The 17,324-nt window shown below is 36.6% G+C and overlaps 1 protein-coding gene across 1 annotated transcript in view; it reads right to left on the bottom strand.

Moving 5' to 3' along the window:
• KCNT2 (potassium sodium-activated channel subfamily T member 2) overlaps window positions 1–17,324 on the bottom strand; it is a 255,342-nt gene that overhangs the window by 8,075 nt on the left and 229,943 nt on the right. The window contains exons 25-27 of the mRNA XM_087960820.1: window positions 5,389–5,490; window positions 2,779–2,862; window positions 1,968–2,096 (exon numbers count right to left, since the gene is read on the bottom strand). Coding sequence (XP_087816946.1) covers window positions 1,968–2,096; window positions 2,779–2,862; window positions 5,389–5,490 — 315 coding nt within the window. The remainder of the gene's footprint in view (window positions 1–1,967; window positions 2,097–2,778; window positions 2,863–5,388; window positions 5,491–17,324) is intronic.

Genomic DNA, 17,324 nt, shown 5'->3' with positions numbered 1-17,324 from the left:
AACTACTCTAGTCCTCATCCAAATGGGTGGAACATTTACACAGACATATATTAATGGATGCTTGTAACACAAGGACTAAATATGTATTTGAGCTACCAACAGTTTTTACAAAATGATGGCATACACATTATGACAAATACATAAAGATTCATATATATCACCATTGTTAAATTTTGTGGACTACTAAGTCAGAATGAGAGCCAATTTGCTGCCATGTAAGGCCCTAGGCTACAAACTGGGAGACCATGAATTCTAGTCTTGCCTTATCACAAGGCCAGCTGGGTGACCTTGCCAGTCATTCTTTGTCAGCCTTAGGAGGAGGCAAGGACAAAGAAGTAGGATTATGCACTTGACAATATATAATTCTGCTTTAATTCAGGAAAACTTGCCTCGCTATAAATTAATATTCATTTAATACTAAATACCAGTTCAAGCAATCATAGGGAAAATTACCAAATTCTGCAGATAAGTTGGACTACTTAACCAAAATATCTTCTATATCATAGTTTTAAAGCCATTACAGTTTGCATAATCATGGCATGCTCCATTTCTTTATGTACTGAAATGAAATGGAACCGTTATGCATGAATATTTAATGCTAGTATCGGATTGAAAATTGTCCTCCAACCAAACTTACATAATTATGGATCCCCTCCACCCTCCTTGCTGTCTTGAATTTTCATTTCAATTTATATTTCTTATAATATAATTGTTGCTATATCTCAAGGTAGATGGCTATACAAACAAGCGCTTTATATTTGCTATGATTAAATTAAATAAGCATATTTTTATTTTATTTTTATGGTGGCATAATCCAATAACAATAACAAATCAGTCTCTTGCTCACCCCCTTTCCACTCCCCAATGATGATTAGTTATTTAATCATCAAAACCCTGGTATTTCTTCCCCTAAATATTGTTTCCAAGGATCTGAGAAATGGCACAGGCTTTGGAAGGTAACTTTGAAAGCTTCAAAAATTTGGGGTTGGAGTTATACAAAACGATGAAGGTTTTTGGTATAATTTTTTCTCATTTGGAAATAAGATTTGAACAACATTTCATGGAAGTTTCAAAGGTGCTTTTTCAAGAGGCAACTAGGTTTTCTTGTTTTTCTTTGAAGACGTTTTGCTTCTCATCCAGGAAGCTCTTCAGCTGATGTGAAAAGTGAAAAGCGAAATATCTTCAAAGAAAAAAAAAAGTCCAGTTGTCTCTTGAAAAAGCAGCTTTGGGGCAACAATAACCTGTATGACTGAATATCTCTATAGACATTTCATAGAAGTGTGTCTGGATATAATGTATAGGTTTCTTCAGATGTGCTCTTTGAATTTTCATGGAAAGAGTTTTACTTGCACATGCCAATTTATAGGGATAACTATGTTTATGAGGACAAAGGGGAACAAATCCAGCTTTGACCTCTTTCTCTACATACTCAAATATTCTTGTAGAAACTATAAATAGATTCATATGTGCCTGGTTTTTCAATAATTGAATGTGAGCCGAGTGATTCACAATAGAGAGTAGCTTTCTTCTAGCAGAATTTACTAGAAGAGAAGAAAAGCCAGAGCAGAGAATCATGTAAACATATTCTTCTGGGAACAGAGGGCTTGGACCTAAACCAATTTATATCTTGCACCTTAGCAGAACAATTTGGAAACTATTAATGTAGAATATATATGTGATCCCCAAACACATACTGGATAGATGTGAGAGGCTAAAATCAATGCTGTGTGAAGCATATCCATGGCATAGCAACCAATATTTTAAGACATATGATGCCCCTTCATATTTTATATGTACCATGAACAGAAGCATTCTATAAGGGATAAATATTATCCCATAATGAAATATCAGTCAGTATGAGTGAAAAGTAAGTGAAATATTGCTAAATAAAATTACTCCCCCACAAATCATTACAAAAATTTCATGGGTCACATTCTTTACAAATGTCTGTATGAAAATGTCCAAACCTCAGATGTCACTAATTTCTGTGATTCGGTCCTGTAGATTCCTATAGGAATATCTCCAGTTGAAGAACAAAGCTTCTGATAAAGTCTGGCATATGTTCTGATCCACAAATCATCTTCTGTGATTTTCATCTAAGCAATAAGAACAGAAACAGCACAGCTCAAATCACTGATTTATTTATTCATTCAAACAGGATCACCCAAAATATTACAGTGAGCAACAAATCTTACAAAGCAAAGCATTATTTATTGTACTCTACAGTCCTTCAGCCCTTCCTGAGCATAATATATGATATCAATCCAGGTCCAGGTTCTAGAAGTGTGTGGTTATTACATATGCCACATATAACAAGTACAGAAGGAGAAGTGCAGCTTGTGACTGAAAAAAAAAATCATCGCAAACTTTGTGCTTTGTATTGTTATAGGTACTTTTTAAATTTAAATGAAACAACTGCATTACATTTTAACTTGTTGTAGAATTCCCTATCTACTAGGGCCATCAAATCCTTCAGGGGGAAAAATGGTTTGATATGGCTGCTTTGAAAGTTGCTTCAGTCTGTCTCTGCAAACACAGTTTCTTTCTTTTGTTCACACATCTCTACCTTCTATCTATGTTACCTCAGCTTCTTTCCCTTTCTTCACTTGTCTTCTAACGTATAAGTGCTTTGCAAGTAGTCCTTTTGAACACATTTTCTGTCACTAAAGAAATGGCAACCATCCCTTCATAGAGACAATACCCAACTACCCCCTGCAGAGGAAAAAGAGAAAAATGGGACACAGAATTTAATCAAATAGTTTAAAAGCGTTAACTTACAGAACAGAGAAATCCAGATCCTGGTGTAGTATCTAGTCCCAGCAGAAGTCTAGTGATAGAGATCATGTAATCCTTAACGAATGACTAAAGATTTAAAATAACATAAGAAATGTTTAAAACATCAGCGAAGTAATTAATATCCACAGAAAGTAGAAATTGCCGTTTTTGTGTGTGGCGGATGTTCATTTGATGCAGAGAAACCTGGCTTTATGGCTGATACAATGATTGTCTTTTGAAAGCTATACATCTGCTATATACCCACTATTAAATGACTTCTTTCTCCAACCTTGGCAATTTTTTTTCAGTTCTTTTCCAGGTTTCTAATGGACGGTGAATACACTGTACTAAATAGCATAAATAATAGCTTTAATTCATACTGTAAGGTCTAAACTGGCCCTCATGCACCTGACAGCACAAGGATCTCAGTTAACTGAAACCTTGGAGAGATCCTTGCCCTGCATGGACAAAAATAAACTAATTAAATGACAGAAAGTTGCCCTAACAAATTTGTATTTCTATTACAGAGACTCCACTGGCTGTTTGGCTCAAAAGGAACAAGACAAAGCAAGACAAGGAGAGGAAAAAAACCCTCCAAACGGCTTTTATTCACTGGAAAGATGTTGACTCATTTACTCAATTATGTTTATATAATTGGAAAACAAGCCTGCTAGAAGCAATAGGTAGTTTCTGGTATAGTAATACTATACCAGAAAAAACACACAAATTGTTTAAGAAGAACAAAGGATTGGAGACCTGATTGGCTTACAAGCATGTTGTAAAATGTTTTCACAACGTAAATGGATTTCCCCTGTTGGGATGGTAGAACTATTTTTAAGTCAGGAAATGCTATATCATCAAATGGTGAATGTCTTAGACCTAATTCAATCCTATATCTCAGACCTGTCTTTTTCTTGTACTTTTTAAAAATGATGACAAAAAACCATATGCATTAATGCAGTTTGATAAGATGCCCAGACTCTTGATGATATTTATGTAGAGTAATATGCCTTTCTATGCAGTAAAACTTGTACTCTAGTTTTCAATTCTACAGTTTTTTTTTAAACTGATGAGCTCCTGTTTTTCAAAATCTTTCTTTTCAAACAAATAATCAGCAAAGACAAGAACACAGTTTAGTTGCTCAGAGATGAAACTCAGGTCAGGAAAAAAAAAATCAGCATCATTTTTATTGTTAATGGCAGCAAACATCTGAAGCCTAGATGTGCTACGATGGGGTTGTTTGAAACTTCATAGCTCCCTAAGCACAACTCGGCAGCAGCATATTCATTAACTCTGTGGTAAGTACTGTGATGAAAAATGAATATCTTGAAATTGTATTGCGTGCCCAGCTTTTGTTCCCTTGACCCTAATTTTTGAAAAATGGTCTCCCATTTAGTTCACATGCCAGAATGCGATAACTGTTTGGTTGCAGTTTTAATGGTATAGACATGTTGGGCTATATCTAGAGCAATCCTAAAAGTTAAAAATGATAAATATGTATGGATGTGGATGCACTGATATGTCTACACAGCACATTCAAATATGCAACATGGAAGTATTATTAAATGACTGACCATTAAGAGTTACACTTCTAAAATAAGGAAATTAAGTATAAGATTTATAAGCTTTGAAAGCTATGTGTGATGTCTCCCTTGGATTCTTCCTCAGAGGTCAGCTCAAGGGAGAATGAGCTCATTTCTGGCACATCAGAAATGGAGTTGATCAATGGCTCTGAATAGCTGGTTGAAAGAGAATTGGAGGAGGCTTCAGCTGGGGAAAACTTACAGAGGAAGACCTCCAGCAAAGAGTAGGAGGAGCTGCCTTCTGCACTGATCTGAGAGAATGCAGGGCAGAGAAAAGGCAGGAGCAATGGAGATCAGCCAGATTACTTGGGAAGAAAGGGCCCCACCCATCTTATGGACTGCACTAGAGAGCTGGCTATTTATGACAGCAGGTAGAGGGAGACATTGCTGGGAGCAATGTGTTGGTTTTGTAGGTGTTTGTTTGATAGTCGTGCTTCCTGCTTTGCTATGTTTGGAATTGTGCTTTGGAGACTTTCTTGCCAAGAGAGCTCTCATGTTTAAATTTTCCCTGTTGGATTTAAGTTAGTTTGGTAGACTTATTTGTTTGAGCAACTTTCAATTGTTTTATGGACTATTGGCCCATTGCTTTGTGGACTAATCTTGGCCTGCTTGTGGCTGGACTTATTTAAGACAATTCTGAGTCTTGGTGAAGGGAATTGCTGGGGAACATTAATAAACTCACTAAATCATTGTTGTGTGTGTGCGTGTGAGTGAGTGAGTGGGGCAGCTCACTATGTGATAGAGTGGCTTTCAGGTGTTGGACCAAGAGCCTACCCTCAGGAAAGAAAATTGTCTCTGTAACTTGAGACCAGGCCCTCTCTCAGTCCAACAGGGGAAAAATAGAAAGGAGGAATGCTGTGTATATTGTCTTGAGGTCCTGATGAAAACAAGGATAAACAGAGTTCTCTCTTTATGGCTTAACTTGGTAGATAGAGGGATTCTTAAGAACACAGGAACCCAAGTGATTCTTCAGAAAATCAAAATGATTTGGTTGTTTTTTTTTAAAGAATACATTTACCCTTCACTGTACCTGATACAGCAAGGTGTCCAGCATGCTGATACTGAAAACTCTGCCAGCAGCAAAGGGCAATCGAAACATGAATGCCAGGTTAGAACCTTTCTCTCGTTCTTTCTATTTCACATCAGAGTGAAATGTGTGGAGGGAATTGGGTGGGGGGGAGTTGGTTGGAGAGGAGGAGCAGAAAAAGACAAAAAGACAATGCCAACATGTTAATGCCTTAAATAAACTGCAGTTGAGAGGGATCCATGAGAAACATTACTATCACAGTAAACATTTCCTAACTCCTTGCTGTGAATTCATTAATTAATTACCCAAGGCAGTAATGGTGTATCTCAAGAGCATTTCTTTTATTTTCCAGGACCCAACATTTTGAGTTATCTTCTGAAACAAACAACAATGAAATAGGACACTTGTGTACACTTATATGAAGTAAAAATGCTGCCAGTGCAATACAAACCAAATTCCAACATGAATTAAATTATTGTGAGTCTCACCATATGAGGGTATGCCACTTTCCAGTCTGCAAAGAGCTACCCAATACTTTGAATATCATGAGCAGTGGTTTTTCTACCTCCAATACTTGTCAATCCACAGAAAATTCCTTGCTGAATCAGCATCTTGGCATGGTTATCTATTTCTGTTCATGTGGGATATAAATGAGACCTACATGCTATCATGAACAATCTCCATGATAGGAAAGGACATCTACACCTCTGAAAAATAGACTGGAAATGGCAGACAAGCTGTCTCTTAAATAAGCTTTCTTACCATTTGATAGTAATGGCTGTAAAATTAATAATAGAAATGAAAGAACATTTCAATTTCCTAAAATATTACAAAGCTATTGATTTAAAAGTTGTAGTTCACCTACCAAAGATTCTTTTGAGTATGAGCAAAGATTATGGTTCCCTGTATTAATTGCCTATTATTAGCACAACACAATGTTCTTTTAATGATCTTCTGAATAGCGGGACTGTTTTCTATATTTTCACACTTCCGTTAAATTGACACTTAATATACAGTGTAAGAGATTTGTTTAAGAAACTTCCCTGAGGATCTTTCATTGAGCAATTTTAAATTTCAATCCATTTGCTCTCAAGGCCAATATTGTAGGATATGAAATATATTTTCCTGCAAAAATGGTGAGCAAGAAAATAAACTATAATTAAAAGAATATCATTCTTCATAGTTTAACAATATTGAAAATATCTTAATATTACCATATACATTGATTTGCATTCCAGTTTGTATCTTATACAGATAAAGATATTGTATCTTATATATGTATTATTGAAACTATAATGCTCACTACCTGGACTGAGCCCAAAAGTAACATTATACTCGAAAATGGAAAGCAACTATGATAAATCAAGTGAAAACATGAAAAATAGGGCATTTGACTGCTTAAAGGTATCACAATTCAACCATTTTATTAATTACAAACAAACCTGAAATTTATCAGTCTTTTTGGTTGTGGTGTTAGTACTGTATTTCAAAGAGTATAAAGCAAATGTCCTCATTACAAAACAAAAATCTATTGTTTGCTGTTGGAATAAGGGATATACTGTAATTACATTTGCTATTATCACATTAGATCAGAGTATTATGGTCCATGATCAGGAACCAGGTCACAAAGAATATGACCCCAAAGCAAAATCAATTTGTAACAGTTAATAAACCGAAACATTTATATAATCTTGAGTTAGCTATGGATATCATTATAAAACCGATGACATAACAGCATATGTGACACAATATCAATTGTACCTGCAGGAAAAAAACACATGCAAAGAAATATATCAATGTTTTCCTTACAGTAAGGACAAAGGCAGGGTATTAAAACAAGCTAAGATGAAAGCCTTGTGGCATTTTGAAATCTCTTCATTCTATTAAAAATATATATATTCAAGGAAAATGTTTTCTTTAGGTTTTATTTCTTTGGGTTCTTAGCATTATTTCTCTGTAAATCAATATCTATTATTTGCCATTTTGCTATACATTTAACTTTAGACAAATCCAAGGATTGCAAGACAACTTAAACAGACCATAGTTGTATTATTTTATCTCCAAGGTCTTCTTTCTATTTCAGTGAAAGTTATCTAGCAGACTCATAAGAGCTAAACTTGTCAATTTAAGCCAATAAGTGAGCTTGCTTATCCAAATCTGTCCTTCTCTTGAAACAAATTCTGTCTCGAAGCTATGAGCATATTAGCAGAATCCAAAGAAAGCCTTCAAATATTTGAATTGAATTGTTTCTAAAGAGAAAAGTCCTTGTACATGAAATATGTATGTTATATAGCAGTTTGGCAACTCCCTTGTTTTGGAAGACTCAAATGACAAAGAAAATTGGGAACTCTCTTTAAGGGAGAAGAGAGAAGGGAGGGAGAGGGAAGGAGGGAGGGAGGAGAGAGAGAGAGAGAGAGAGAATTGCACCTTCTCCAGGAATTTGAAGACTAGAAAATAACATCCATCTATCTATGCAAGTTGCCCTGCTCTAGCTTATAGCCACCAATTTGCTATCTATATTTTGTTAAGCTTTTAGAAAAGATCAACTATGGTCTTAAAATAGTTGATAATGAGTTTTCCTTCAGAAAAGAAAGAGGTCTGTTTTCTTAGCTACTACTATAATTTTTTTTTAAAAAGGTTACATCAGCAGCATTCAACAAGAATAGAATAGAATAGAATAGAATAGAATAGAATAGAATAGAATAGAATAGAATAGAATAGAATAGAATAGAATAGAATAGAATAGAATAAACAGAGTTTGAAGGGATCTTGGAGGTCTTCAAGTCCAACCCCCTGCTTGGCCCGAATCCCCTATAGCATTTCAGACAAATGGTTGTCTAATCTTGTCTTAAAAACTTCCAGTGTAGGAGCATTCATAACTTCTGGAGGGAAGTTGTCCCACTATTTAACTGTTCTGTCAGGAAATTTCTTCTTAGTTCTAGGTTGGTTCTCTCCTTGATTAGTTTCCATCCATTGCTTCTTGTCCTATCCTCAGGTGCTTTGGAGAATAACTTGACTCCCACTTCTTTGTGGCAACTCCTGAGATATCGGAACATTGCAATCATGTCACCCTTGGTTCTTCTTTTCATTAAACTAGACATACCCAATTCCAGCAACTGTTCTTTATATGTTTTAGCCTCCAATCCCCTAATCACCTTTCATCTTTGTGGGAACAAAGTGGGAACCTGCTTGTTAATTACAGTTGAAGATTGAAGACCAGGGTCAGAGACTACTTGGATTAACAAATTAGACTACCATGCTTCGTATACATTTAAATCATATCAAACCAGAAATAAAGTTTTCATACATTCAAAAAATATAAATTCTGAGTAGATGATTAGTTATAGCATGTGAGATTTTCATGCAAGTATCAAGATTTATGATTGCATATTCTAAATGAACATTTATTCTCTTTCTAGACAGTTAAAGAAACTTAATCTTTTTCTCACTCACATTTAAATAAAAACAAGTGTCATGTACATGTTGAAAGATTAAATATTTGCATAAATCTTGTACCTTCCTACATTTTGGTTGTAATTCTTTTTTAATCTTTTTCACTGCAGATATTAATCATATAACCTTTATAGAATATGATCATACATGGAATTGAATTAATGAGTTGCAACTGAATGCCAATCAATGAACTTAACAGAAAATACTGTTTAATGCATGCTTCATTTTTTCTAAACATTAATTCAGTTTTAATTGCAAATATTAGGGCCATATTACACAGTATTTTCTTTTAAATAAAATATTGGATTGCCCTCTATTCTTTTTTATTGGTGATTTTCAAAATAAAATATATAATACTCCATAATTAGTTTCATTTTATCTTATCTACATTACTCAAAGAGAAGGAAGACCTTACAAAGGTAACAAAAAAAAGGAGGAAAAGGTGAGGCAAAACAGCTTTGATAAAATATGGAAATGGTTCTTTTTATTCTTATGTTTATGCCTGTTTATTCTGCTTTGTTTTCTTTTAAGATTTTCCTCTCTGACTGCTTGTGAAGTAATCAAAGATTAACTGCACTTTGTCTGGAGCTGTTGTCATGTTTCTTCCATTTAAAGGTATACCAGGGAGAAGTATGAAAATACATCTGAAAATATCCTAAAAATACTCAGCCTCTCATGATAATAAACCAATAGCACTTCTTTTGTTCTGAAATTGGGCTTCCGGAGTGGAAAAATCACTTATTTGCTGGACTACTTTTAACAAACTGGTAGAATTTGGAGAGACCAGAATTTCCCTTCTAAGAATTGGCTTCTTTCCCTCTGTCTATATGCATCTGATAAGAGAAAAAGATATGCATACCAAACTATAAATCCCTGAAATAGCCACACTCCTGAAATCATAGGAGTGAACTTTAATTGGATTTAGTTTTCATTTTAGAATTGTATTCCAGTAAATACTAATTGCATTTTAGTTAACTTTACCATCGTTTTTGAAGTTTATTTGTAAGCAGTAAAACATGGGCTGGAATATCTTTGACTATTACCAAATTTACTATAACTTTTGTTGCAAACAATCCCACCACCTCAACAACAATAATAATACTGTAGCCCCATAAATACTTGTATTGCATTACTCATTGTCTCATTATAGACAATCTTGGGTATCATTTTATATATCTGACAAGAGGGTCCTTCCTTCCTTCCTTCCTTCCTTCCTTCCTTCCTTCTTCCAACACTCTTCCGCACAAATTTGGTACAAGACAGAAAAAAGTTTAACAACAGGATTAGATTTCCTTTTCTTAATTCTCATCTCCAGTCTTAATATATTTTGCCCTTAATAAACCTGAAAATCAGACCAGCATTTAACACTAATCTCTTATGATTACACATTTTCCTCCCAGCTGCCCACAATTTTGTGACAATTTAAGCTACAGTCTAGTCCCTGGTATGTGATATGAATAAAATGTTCTCCTCTTCCTGTTGCCATACATAATGATAATGCCACGGATATGACAAGATGGTGGTATACATCATCCAAATCTCCAGTAAAGAGGACGGAGTGTCTATTTGCTACTAGATTAAGAAAAAGAACCTCCCAGTCCTTAAAAGTATTTAATCCTCAAAATACATGCTTAAACAATGAAGAAAACTGTTTTTTTTATTTAAAAAATGCTTCATTAGCTTTCAATCTGTGGGTTCTATCTTCAAAAAGTAGTGGATTAAGAATATTAAAGGAAGGTTTGGCAGAAGAGTGAGTTTCTATCAGATCATACAAAATAATATATAACATTAATTTGTTTGGGCTGCTGCTGCTGTCAAGCCCATACCAACTGCTCATAACCAAGAATGCAAAGAGGTCATTAGTCAGATTTATGGAAAGGAAAATATCTATCTTGGAAACTTTCATTCTCATTTACCTGTGAGTACACTAAAGCTTTTTTTTTTTAATCATCTTTTTAATAGCCCCCTTGACAGGATGGAAATAATTCCCCCCTGCTTACCAGTTATAGAAAGAATATACAACTGTTAGGGTTCAGCAGTATTTTGCAAATAGCTATTCCCATTCCAGGTTCATAAAATTTCATTACATCTGCTTTACTGTCTGAGTTTACTCTTTAAAAAAATAATGGCTCTTTTAACTGCTTGTTTATGATTGTTTTACATATGGAAGCCATCTAGAGTCTTATGAATGGATTGGCACAGAAATTATTTAAAACAATCAACTAAATCCTCGTATTTATGGAAATGACTTTGTATTCTAAACTGAACACATTATAAACTATTTTTTTAAAATCCCACAAAAGTTAAAGTTGATTCATACATATTTGCTCATCACTTTATGATTCCTGCATGAGTTTCTTGGAGCAACACAGAACTGAAAGTACAGGGAAATGTTTTATTTCCCTTCACATCACTGAAGTTATTTCACATAATCAGAAGCTCATCATCAATTGTATCGTAATGAAATAATGTACTCATTGTTGTGAACTAGGCCTTAACTGTTTTAATCCCACTGAACACAACTGGAAAACTGTATAATAAGGATGGCCAACCTTGGCAACTTTAAGACTTGTGGACTTCAACCATGGCTGAGAATTTTGGGAGTCCACAACTCTTAAAGTTGCAGAGGTTGGACACCTCATATATATAGGTTAATAGCCAGTTCCTCTTTTCAACAGAAAATTAAAAATAAAATCCCCATCTTTCCTGGAATATATTCATCTTCCTAGTCATACAGTGGGGGAGGAGTTCACTTGAACTTTAATTGGCATGAAGAAACCAGAAAAGTTAGTTGGACTTTGGGCATATGAAGCCTCACATTTTTCTGCTGAACAAAAGGCTCTTTGCTTGATCAGCTGCCAACTGTGATTGCTTAGCTATTTCCAAAGAGAAAAACAAGGGAAGCTACAGCTGTAGCAGCAGATGGAGTTCTCTTTCTGACTTAGGGAATTCTTGCTTTGGAAGCCCATTAAGCCACCAAGTCAATTTTCCATGTTTGGTTATACACTTTTGCTGAAGGCAACAGTTGCATTTTGGAGTGCCTTTGTGCTGCAAAGGGCCTACCTCAGGAATTAACAGTCGGCTACCCATCATATCACACAAAGCAATTTCCTGTCAAATATGTAATTGCCTTTCATTGTGTACAAGGGAATTTTGAGGAAGCTTAATGAACTGCAGTTCTACCATGATTGATAACTGGAAAAGGTGGGGTGATTTAAAATACATCAATAAACACAACCCCAAGCAAGAAAAAACTGAGCTAATTTTTCAGTTTATGGGCAAGTAGAATTGGTAACTTTCTGCAAGCATTCAGATTTTTAGGTTAAGAATGGGCCATCTGCTGCCCTCAACTTAATTGAAATACCTTTAGCAAGCAATTCAGTTCAGACATGGGCCAAGCTCATTCTCCCTCTTGGCAGTCTGTTGGAAAAGAACGGAGGGAAGGAGGAAGGGAGGGTCACCCTTCAACACTAAACTCGCATTCTTTATGCATATGCATTTCTGGCAATACGTTGGAATGAGTCATAGGAAGTATTCAATATGACAAATTATGAGAGGTGAGCCAAATTGTATGTATTTATGCAAACACACATATAGGGACATATAGGGTGCCTATATTCCACCTCTCAAGACATAAAGGAATAGATCTATTAGAATAAGAAATTACTAATTGAGTTTGCCACTGTGGGTGCCATTTCTGCCAGGAGCAATGCACGTCTCAATACACATGAGCACTGCAGTGAAACTGTGAAGGCACGCATAGTTTATTTTCTGGATCATGGCTCTCAAAATCTTCTGCCCTCTGCACAAACATGAGGAACTGAATAGAGTATTATTACATTTTGGCTTGAATTTCTGTGTGGTAAAAACCTTGAAACCATGCATGGAAGTAATAAGCAGCTTTGGAATACAAACTTTATTTAGAGATAAAATTCCTGGACTGTAGTCATGAGTATCTTTGAAAAGTAAAAGACTGTTTTAAGAAAGGCCATAGCATTCATTCTTTTGTTCATAGCTATCAATCAATGCATTCTTCAGCTAGATAGTTTATGGTTTAAAATTTTCAAAGATACAAAGAGAGGTGTTATCACTTCATCATACAGCCTATAGAAATCCAGTAATACATAAGCTTGTATACTGATAGGAAAATACTTAAAACAACTAAGTATAGTTCAAAATATCTTTCAACTTGAGTACTTTCAAGGAATAAATAATTTCAATGGTAATGGATGGGTAATCTCTGAAACATAACTAAACAATTGGAGCTATTTTCTCTATGTGTTTACTCAAAAGGATAAGACAAGAATGGCAAATACATTTATGGAACAATTTGATTAACCTAAGAAATTTTAACCCTCTCATTTCAGTGAAACAAATAAGGAAAATGCTTTTGCTTTGAGACTAACACTGAGAAATGTGAAATTATGCAAAATATTTCATTTTTCCTTTCAGTCAGATTTTCCCAGGTTTTCTCCAAGAAGAAACTGACTAGTTTAATCACTCACAGGATTGCTATTATGGGGGTAAAATGAAGGGGCATTCTCATATAAACTCTCTTTGAGGTGCTAGAAAAAAAACCTAGTATACAAACAAGTACAGATACAGATAATCAGAGTTGGAAGGGACCTTGTAGGTCATCCAGTCCAACCCCCCGCCCAAGCGGGAGACCCTACACCATTTCTGACAAATGGCAGTCCAATCTCTTCTTGAAAATCTCAAGTGATGGCACTTTCACAACTTCCAAGGGCAAGCTGTTCCATTGGTTGATTGTTCTCACTGTCAGAAAGTTTCTCCTTGTTTCCAGGTTAAATCTCTCTTTATTCAGTTTCCATCCACTATTCCTTGTCTGGCCTACAGGAGCTTTAGAAAATAGCTTGACCCCTTCCTCCCTGTGGCAGCCCCTCAAATATTGGAAGACCACTATCATGTCTCCCCTGGTCCTTCTCTTTACTAGACTAGCCAAGCCCTGCAACCCTTCGTTGTATGCTTTAGCCTCCAATCCCCTAATCATCCTGGTTACTCTTCTCTGAACTTTTTCTAGTGTCTCAACATCTTTTTTATAATGTGGTGACCAAAACTGGATGCAGTACTCTAGGTGTGGTCTTACTAAGGCTTTATAGAGTGGTATTAGTACTTCTCTTGATCTTGATTGTATCCCTCTGTTAATACAATTTAGGATTGCATTAGCTTTTTTGGCTGCTGCTGCACACTGCTGGCTCATATTTAGCTGGTTGTCCACTAAGACTCCAAGATCCCTCTCATAGTTACTGCTATTGAGCCTGGTTTCACCCAGGCTATATGTGTATTTTTGGTTTTTCTTGCCTAAGTGTAGGACTTTACTTTTCTCTATATTGAATTTCATTTTATTAGATATGGCCCAGTGTTCTAGTCTCTCAAGATCCATCTGGATCTTGAGCCTATCTTCTTGGGTGTTAGCTATTCCTGCCAGCTTAGTATCATCTGCAAATTTGGTAAGTTCCCCTTCTATTCGCTCATCTATGTTGTTAATGAAGATATTGAAGAGTACTGGGCCTAAGATGGAACTTTGTGGCACCCCACTGCTCACTTCCCTCCATGTAGACTTAGACCCATTAAGGACTACTTGTTGAGTACGGTTTGCCAGCCAGTTGCGAGTCCTTCTAGTGGTGGTGCTATCTATTCCACTTTTTTCTAGCTCACTAAGAAGTAGGTTGTGGTCTACTTTATCGAATGCCTTGCTGAAATCTAAATATATTATGTCCACAGTATTTTGCTGGTCTACTAATTTAGTCACTGTGTTGAAGAATGAAATAAGATTGGTTTGGCATGATCTGTTTTTAATAAACCCGTGCTGACTGCTCGTTATTATTTTACTTGTTTCTAGATGTTGGCAGATCTGTTTTTTTATTATCTTTTCCAGTATCTTCCTGAGTATTGATGTTAGGCTGATTGGTCTATAGTTTCCTGAGTCTGTTTTTTTCCCCCTTTTTTGAAGATGGGAACCACATCAGCTCTTTTCGAGTCCTCTGGTAGTTCTCCGATGCTCCAGGATTTTTGAAAGATATGGTGCAGTGGTTCTGAGATGACCTCTGCCAGCTCCTTTAAAACTCTGGGATGTAATCCATCAGGCCCCGGTGATTTGTTTTCATCAAGATCAGACAGGTGTTCTCTTACTATTTTTTTGCTTATTTTAACTTTTATTTCTGGTCTTTCTTTTACAGTTATGTTTTTGGTGGGTTGAGCTATAGTTTCTTTTTGCGTGAAGACAGAGGCAAAGAATGAGTTAAGTGGTTCTGCTTTCTCTCTGTTGCCTATTACTTCCTTGCCATCTTCTCTCTTTAGTGGACCGACTGTTTCCTTGATTTTTTTCTTGTTATTTATATGTTGGAAGAAACTTTTTTTTTATTATCTTTGACTTTTGTTGCAAGTCTTTGTTCGTTCTGAGCCTTTACTATCCTGACTTCGTCTTTGCAGATTCTGGCTATCTGCTGATATTCTGCCTTAGTTGTATGTCCTTCTTTCCATTTTTTGTACTTGTCCTTTTTTTCTTTCAATTTGCCAGAGAGATCTTTTTTACAGCCATGCTGGTTTCTTCTTGGATTTCTTGTTTTTCTTTCTCAGTGGTATTGTGCTGGTCTGGGCTTCTATGATCATACTTTTTAGAGTTTCCCAAGATTCTTGAGTTGTTTTCCCCTTTAGGATTTTCATCCATGGAATCTTTCCCAAGTTCTTTCTGAGTTTATTGAAATCAGCTCTTTTAAAATCCAAGACTCTGGTGTCATTATGTTCTGTTGCTTGTGTTTGTGTTATGTTGAATTCTAGTATGACATGGTCACTCTCACCCAAGGTTCCTACAGTTTCAACTCCCTCTATCACTTCTTCTCTGTTTTTAAGAATTAAGTCCAATATGGCTGTCCCTCTAGTTTCACCCTCTACCTTTTGGACAACAAAGTTGTCAGCTAGGTTGGTTAGGAACTTATTTGATTTCTCACTTGGTGAAGAATTAGTTTTCCAATTGATATCAGGATAATTGAAGTTTCCCATTACTATTGTTGTGTGTTTCCTGCATATGTTTGTTAGTTGGCTGGCAAAAAGGACATCTATATTTTCTGCTTGATTGGGCGGCCTATAATATACACCTATGGCCATGTCATTCTTTTTTTCTTTTAAATTGACCCATCGGAGGTTTTCATCTTTGTGGACCACACAAATAAAACCCTTAAAAGGGGTGGGGGTTGTTTAAATAGGTGGTACACTTTGTTTAATTCCAGAATAAGTTTGCATGAAACAAATAAGTGTTTAATCCCCCAAAGTGATTTTGAGAACTTCTTGAGTAACAGTGATACATTATCAGTCTTAATTATACTTTCAATTTTTTAAAAAATTAACTGGGATTCTCCAGCTGGATTATACCTTTTTAAAAGATTACAAACAACCTAATCACCAAAACAACCAAAAAGGGGAAATGCATGATTACCGTATTTGCCGGCGTATAAGACGACTTTTGCCCTGAAAAACATGCCTCCAATTGGGGGTCGTCTTATATGCCGGGTCGTCTTATACGCCGGCAAATAGTAATTGGGAAGCACTGTGGCTGCCCGCGGCTGAGGCACTTTGCGCACCGTGGAAACGAATCCCGTGAAGCCGAAAGGAGCAGCCAGCCTTCTCCCAGCTCCCAAGGAAGCGAGGCTTGCACCGCCCGAGCTCCACTGAGGTATCCGGCTGGGGCTGTCAGGAGTTGTTACCGCTGGCGCGGTTCAGCGCTGCTCCAGTCCCGCGTTGCCTCGGGAAGGGAAAGGCAAAAGCCGTGGCTCTTCCTTTTGCCTTTCCCTTCCCGAGGCAACGCAGGACTGGAGCCGCGCGGAGCCGCGCCAGCGGTAACAACTTCCTGACAGCCCCAGCCGATACCTCAGCGGAGCCCGGGCGGCGAGCCTCGTTTCCTTGGGAGCTGGGAGAAGGCTGGCTGCTCCTTTCGGCTTCACGGGATTCGCTTCCACGGTAGACAAAAGTGCCTCAAAAAAAAAAAAGTGCAAAAGTGGAAGGCGTGCGGAAGAGGGGCGAGTATATAACAAACTATATTTTGAGTGGAAATGTTGGGGGTCATCTTATACGCCGGGTCGTCTTATACGCCGGCATATACGGTAATAAAAATGCATGGGATCAGACAAAAATCCTTTTCCTTGAAATTACCCAGGTAATGCTTTAGAGGATAATCAGTATCTCCACCAAATGCAAGTCTTGCTATTTAATTTTAAGGATATGTGTTGTTCCAAAGGTGCTTTTTGAAGAGGCAACAGGACTTTCTGGTTTTTCTTTGGAGACATTTCGCTTCTCATCCAAGAAGCTTCTTTAGCTCTGGCTGGCTGGTGGGGAATGGAAGGATTTATACTCCTTCCAAATGACCAGCTGTCTGCAAGGAGCATAAATCCTTCCATTCCCCACCAGCCAGCCAGCCAGAGCTTGGATAAGAAGTGAAATGTCTTCAAAGAAAAACAGAAAGTCCAGTT

The sequence above is a fragment of the Notechis scutatus genome, chromosome 3 (assembly GCF_049901735.1).
Source record: "Notechis scutatus isolate UNSWTSFEM ecotype Mainland chromosome 3, rNotScu1.2, whole genome shotgun sequence".
In the NCBI taxonomy this organism is placed as follows: Eukaryota; Metazoa; Chordata; class Lepidosauria; order Squamata; family Elapidae; genus Notechis; species Notechis scutatus.
This window is presented reverse-complemented; position numbering and strand designations above follow the sequence as displayed.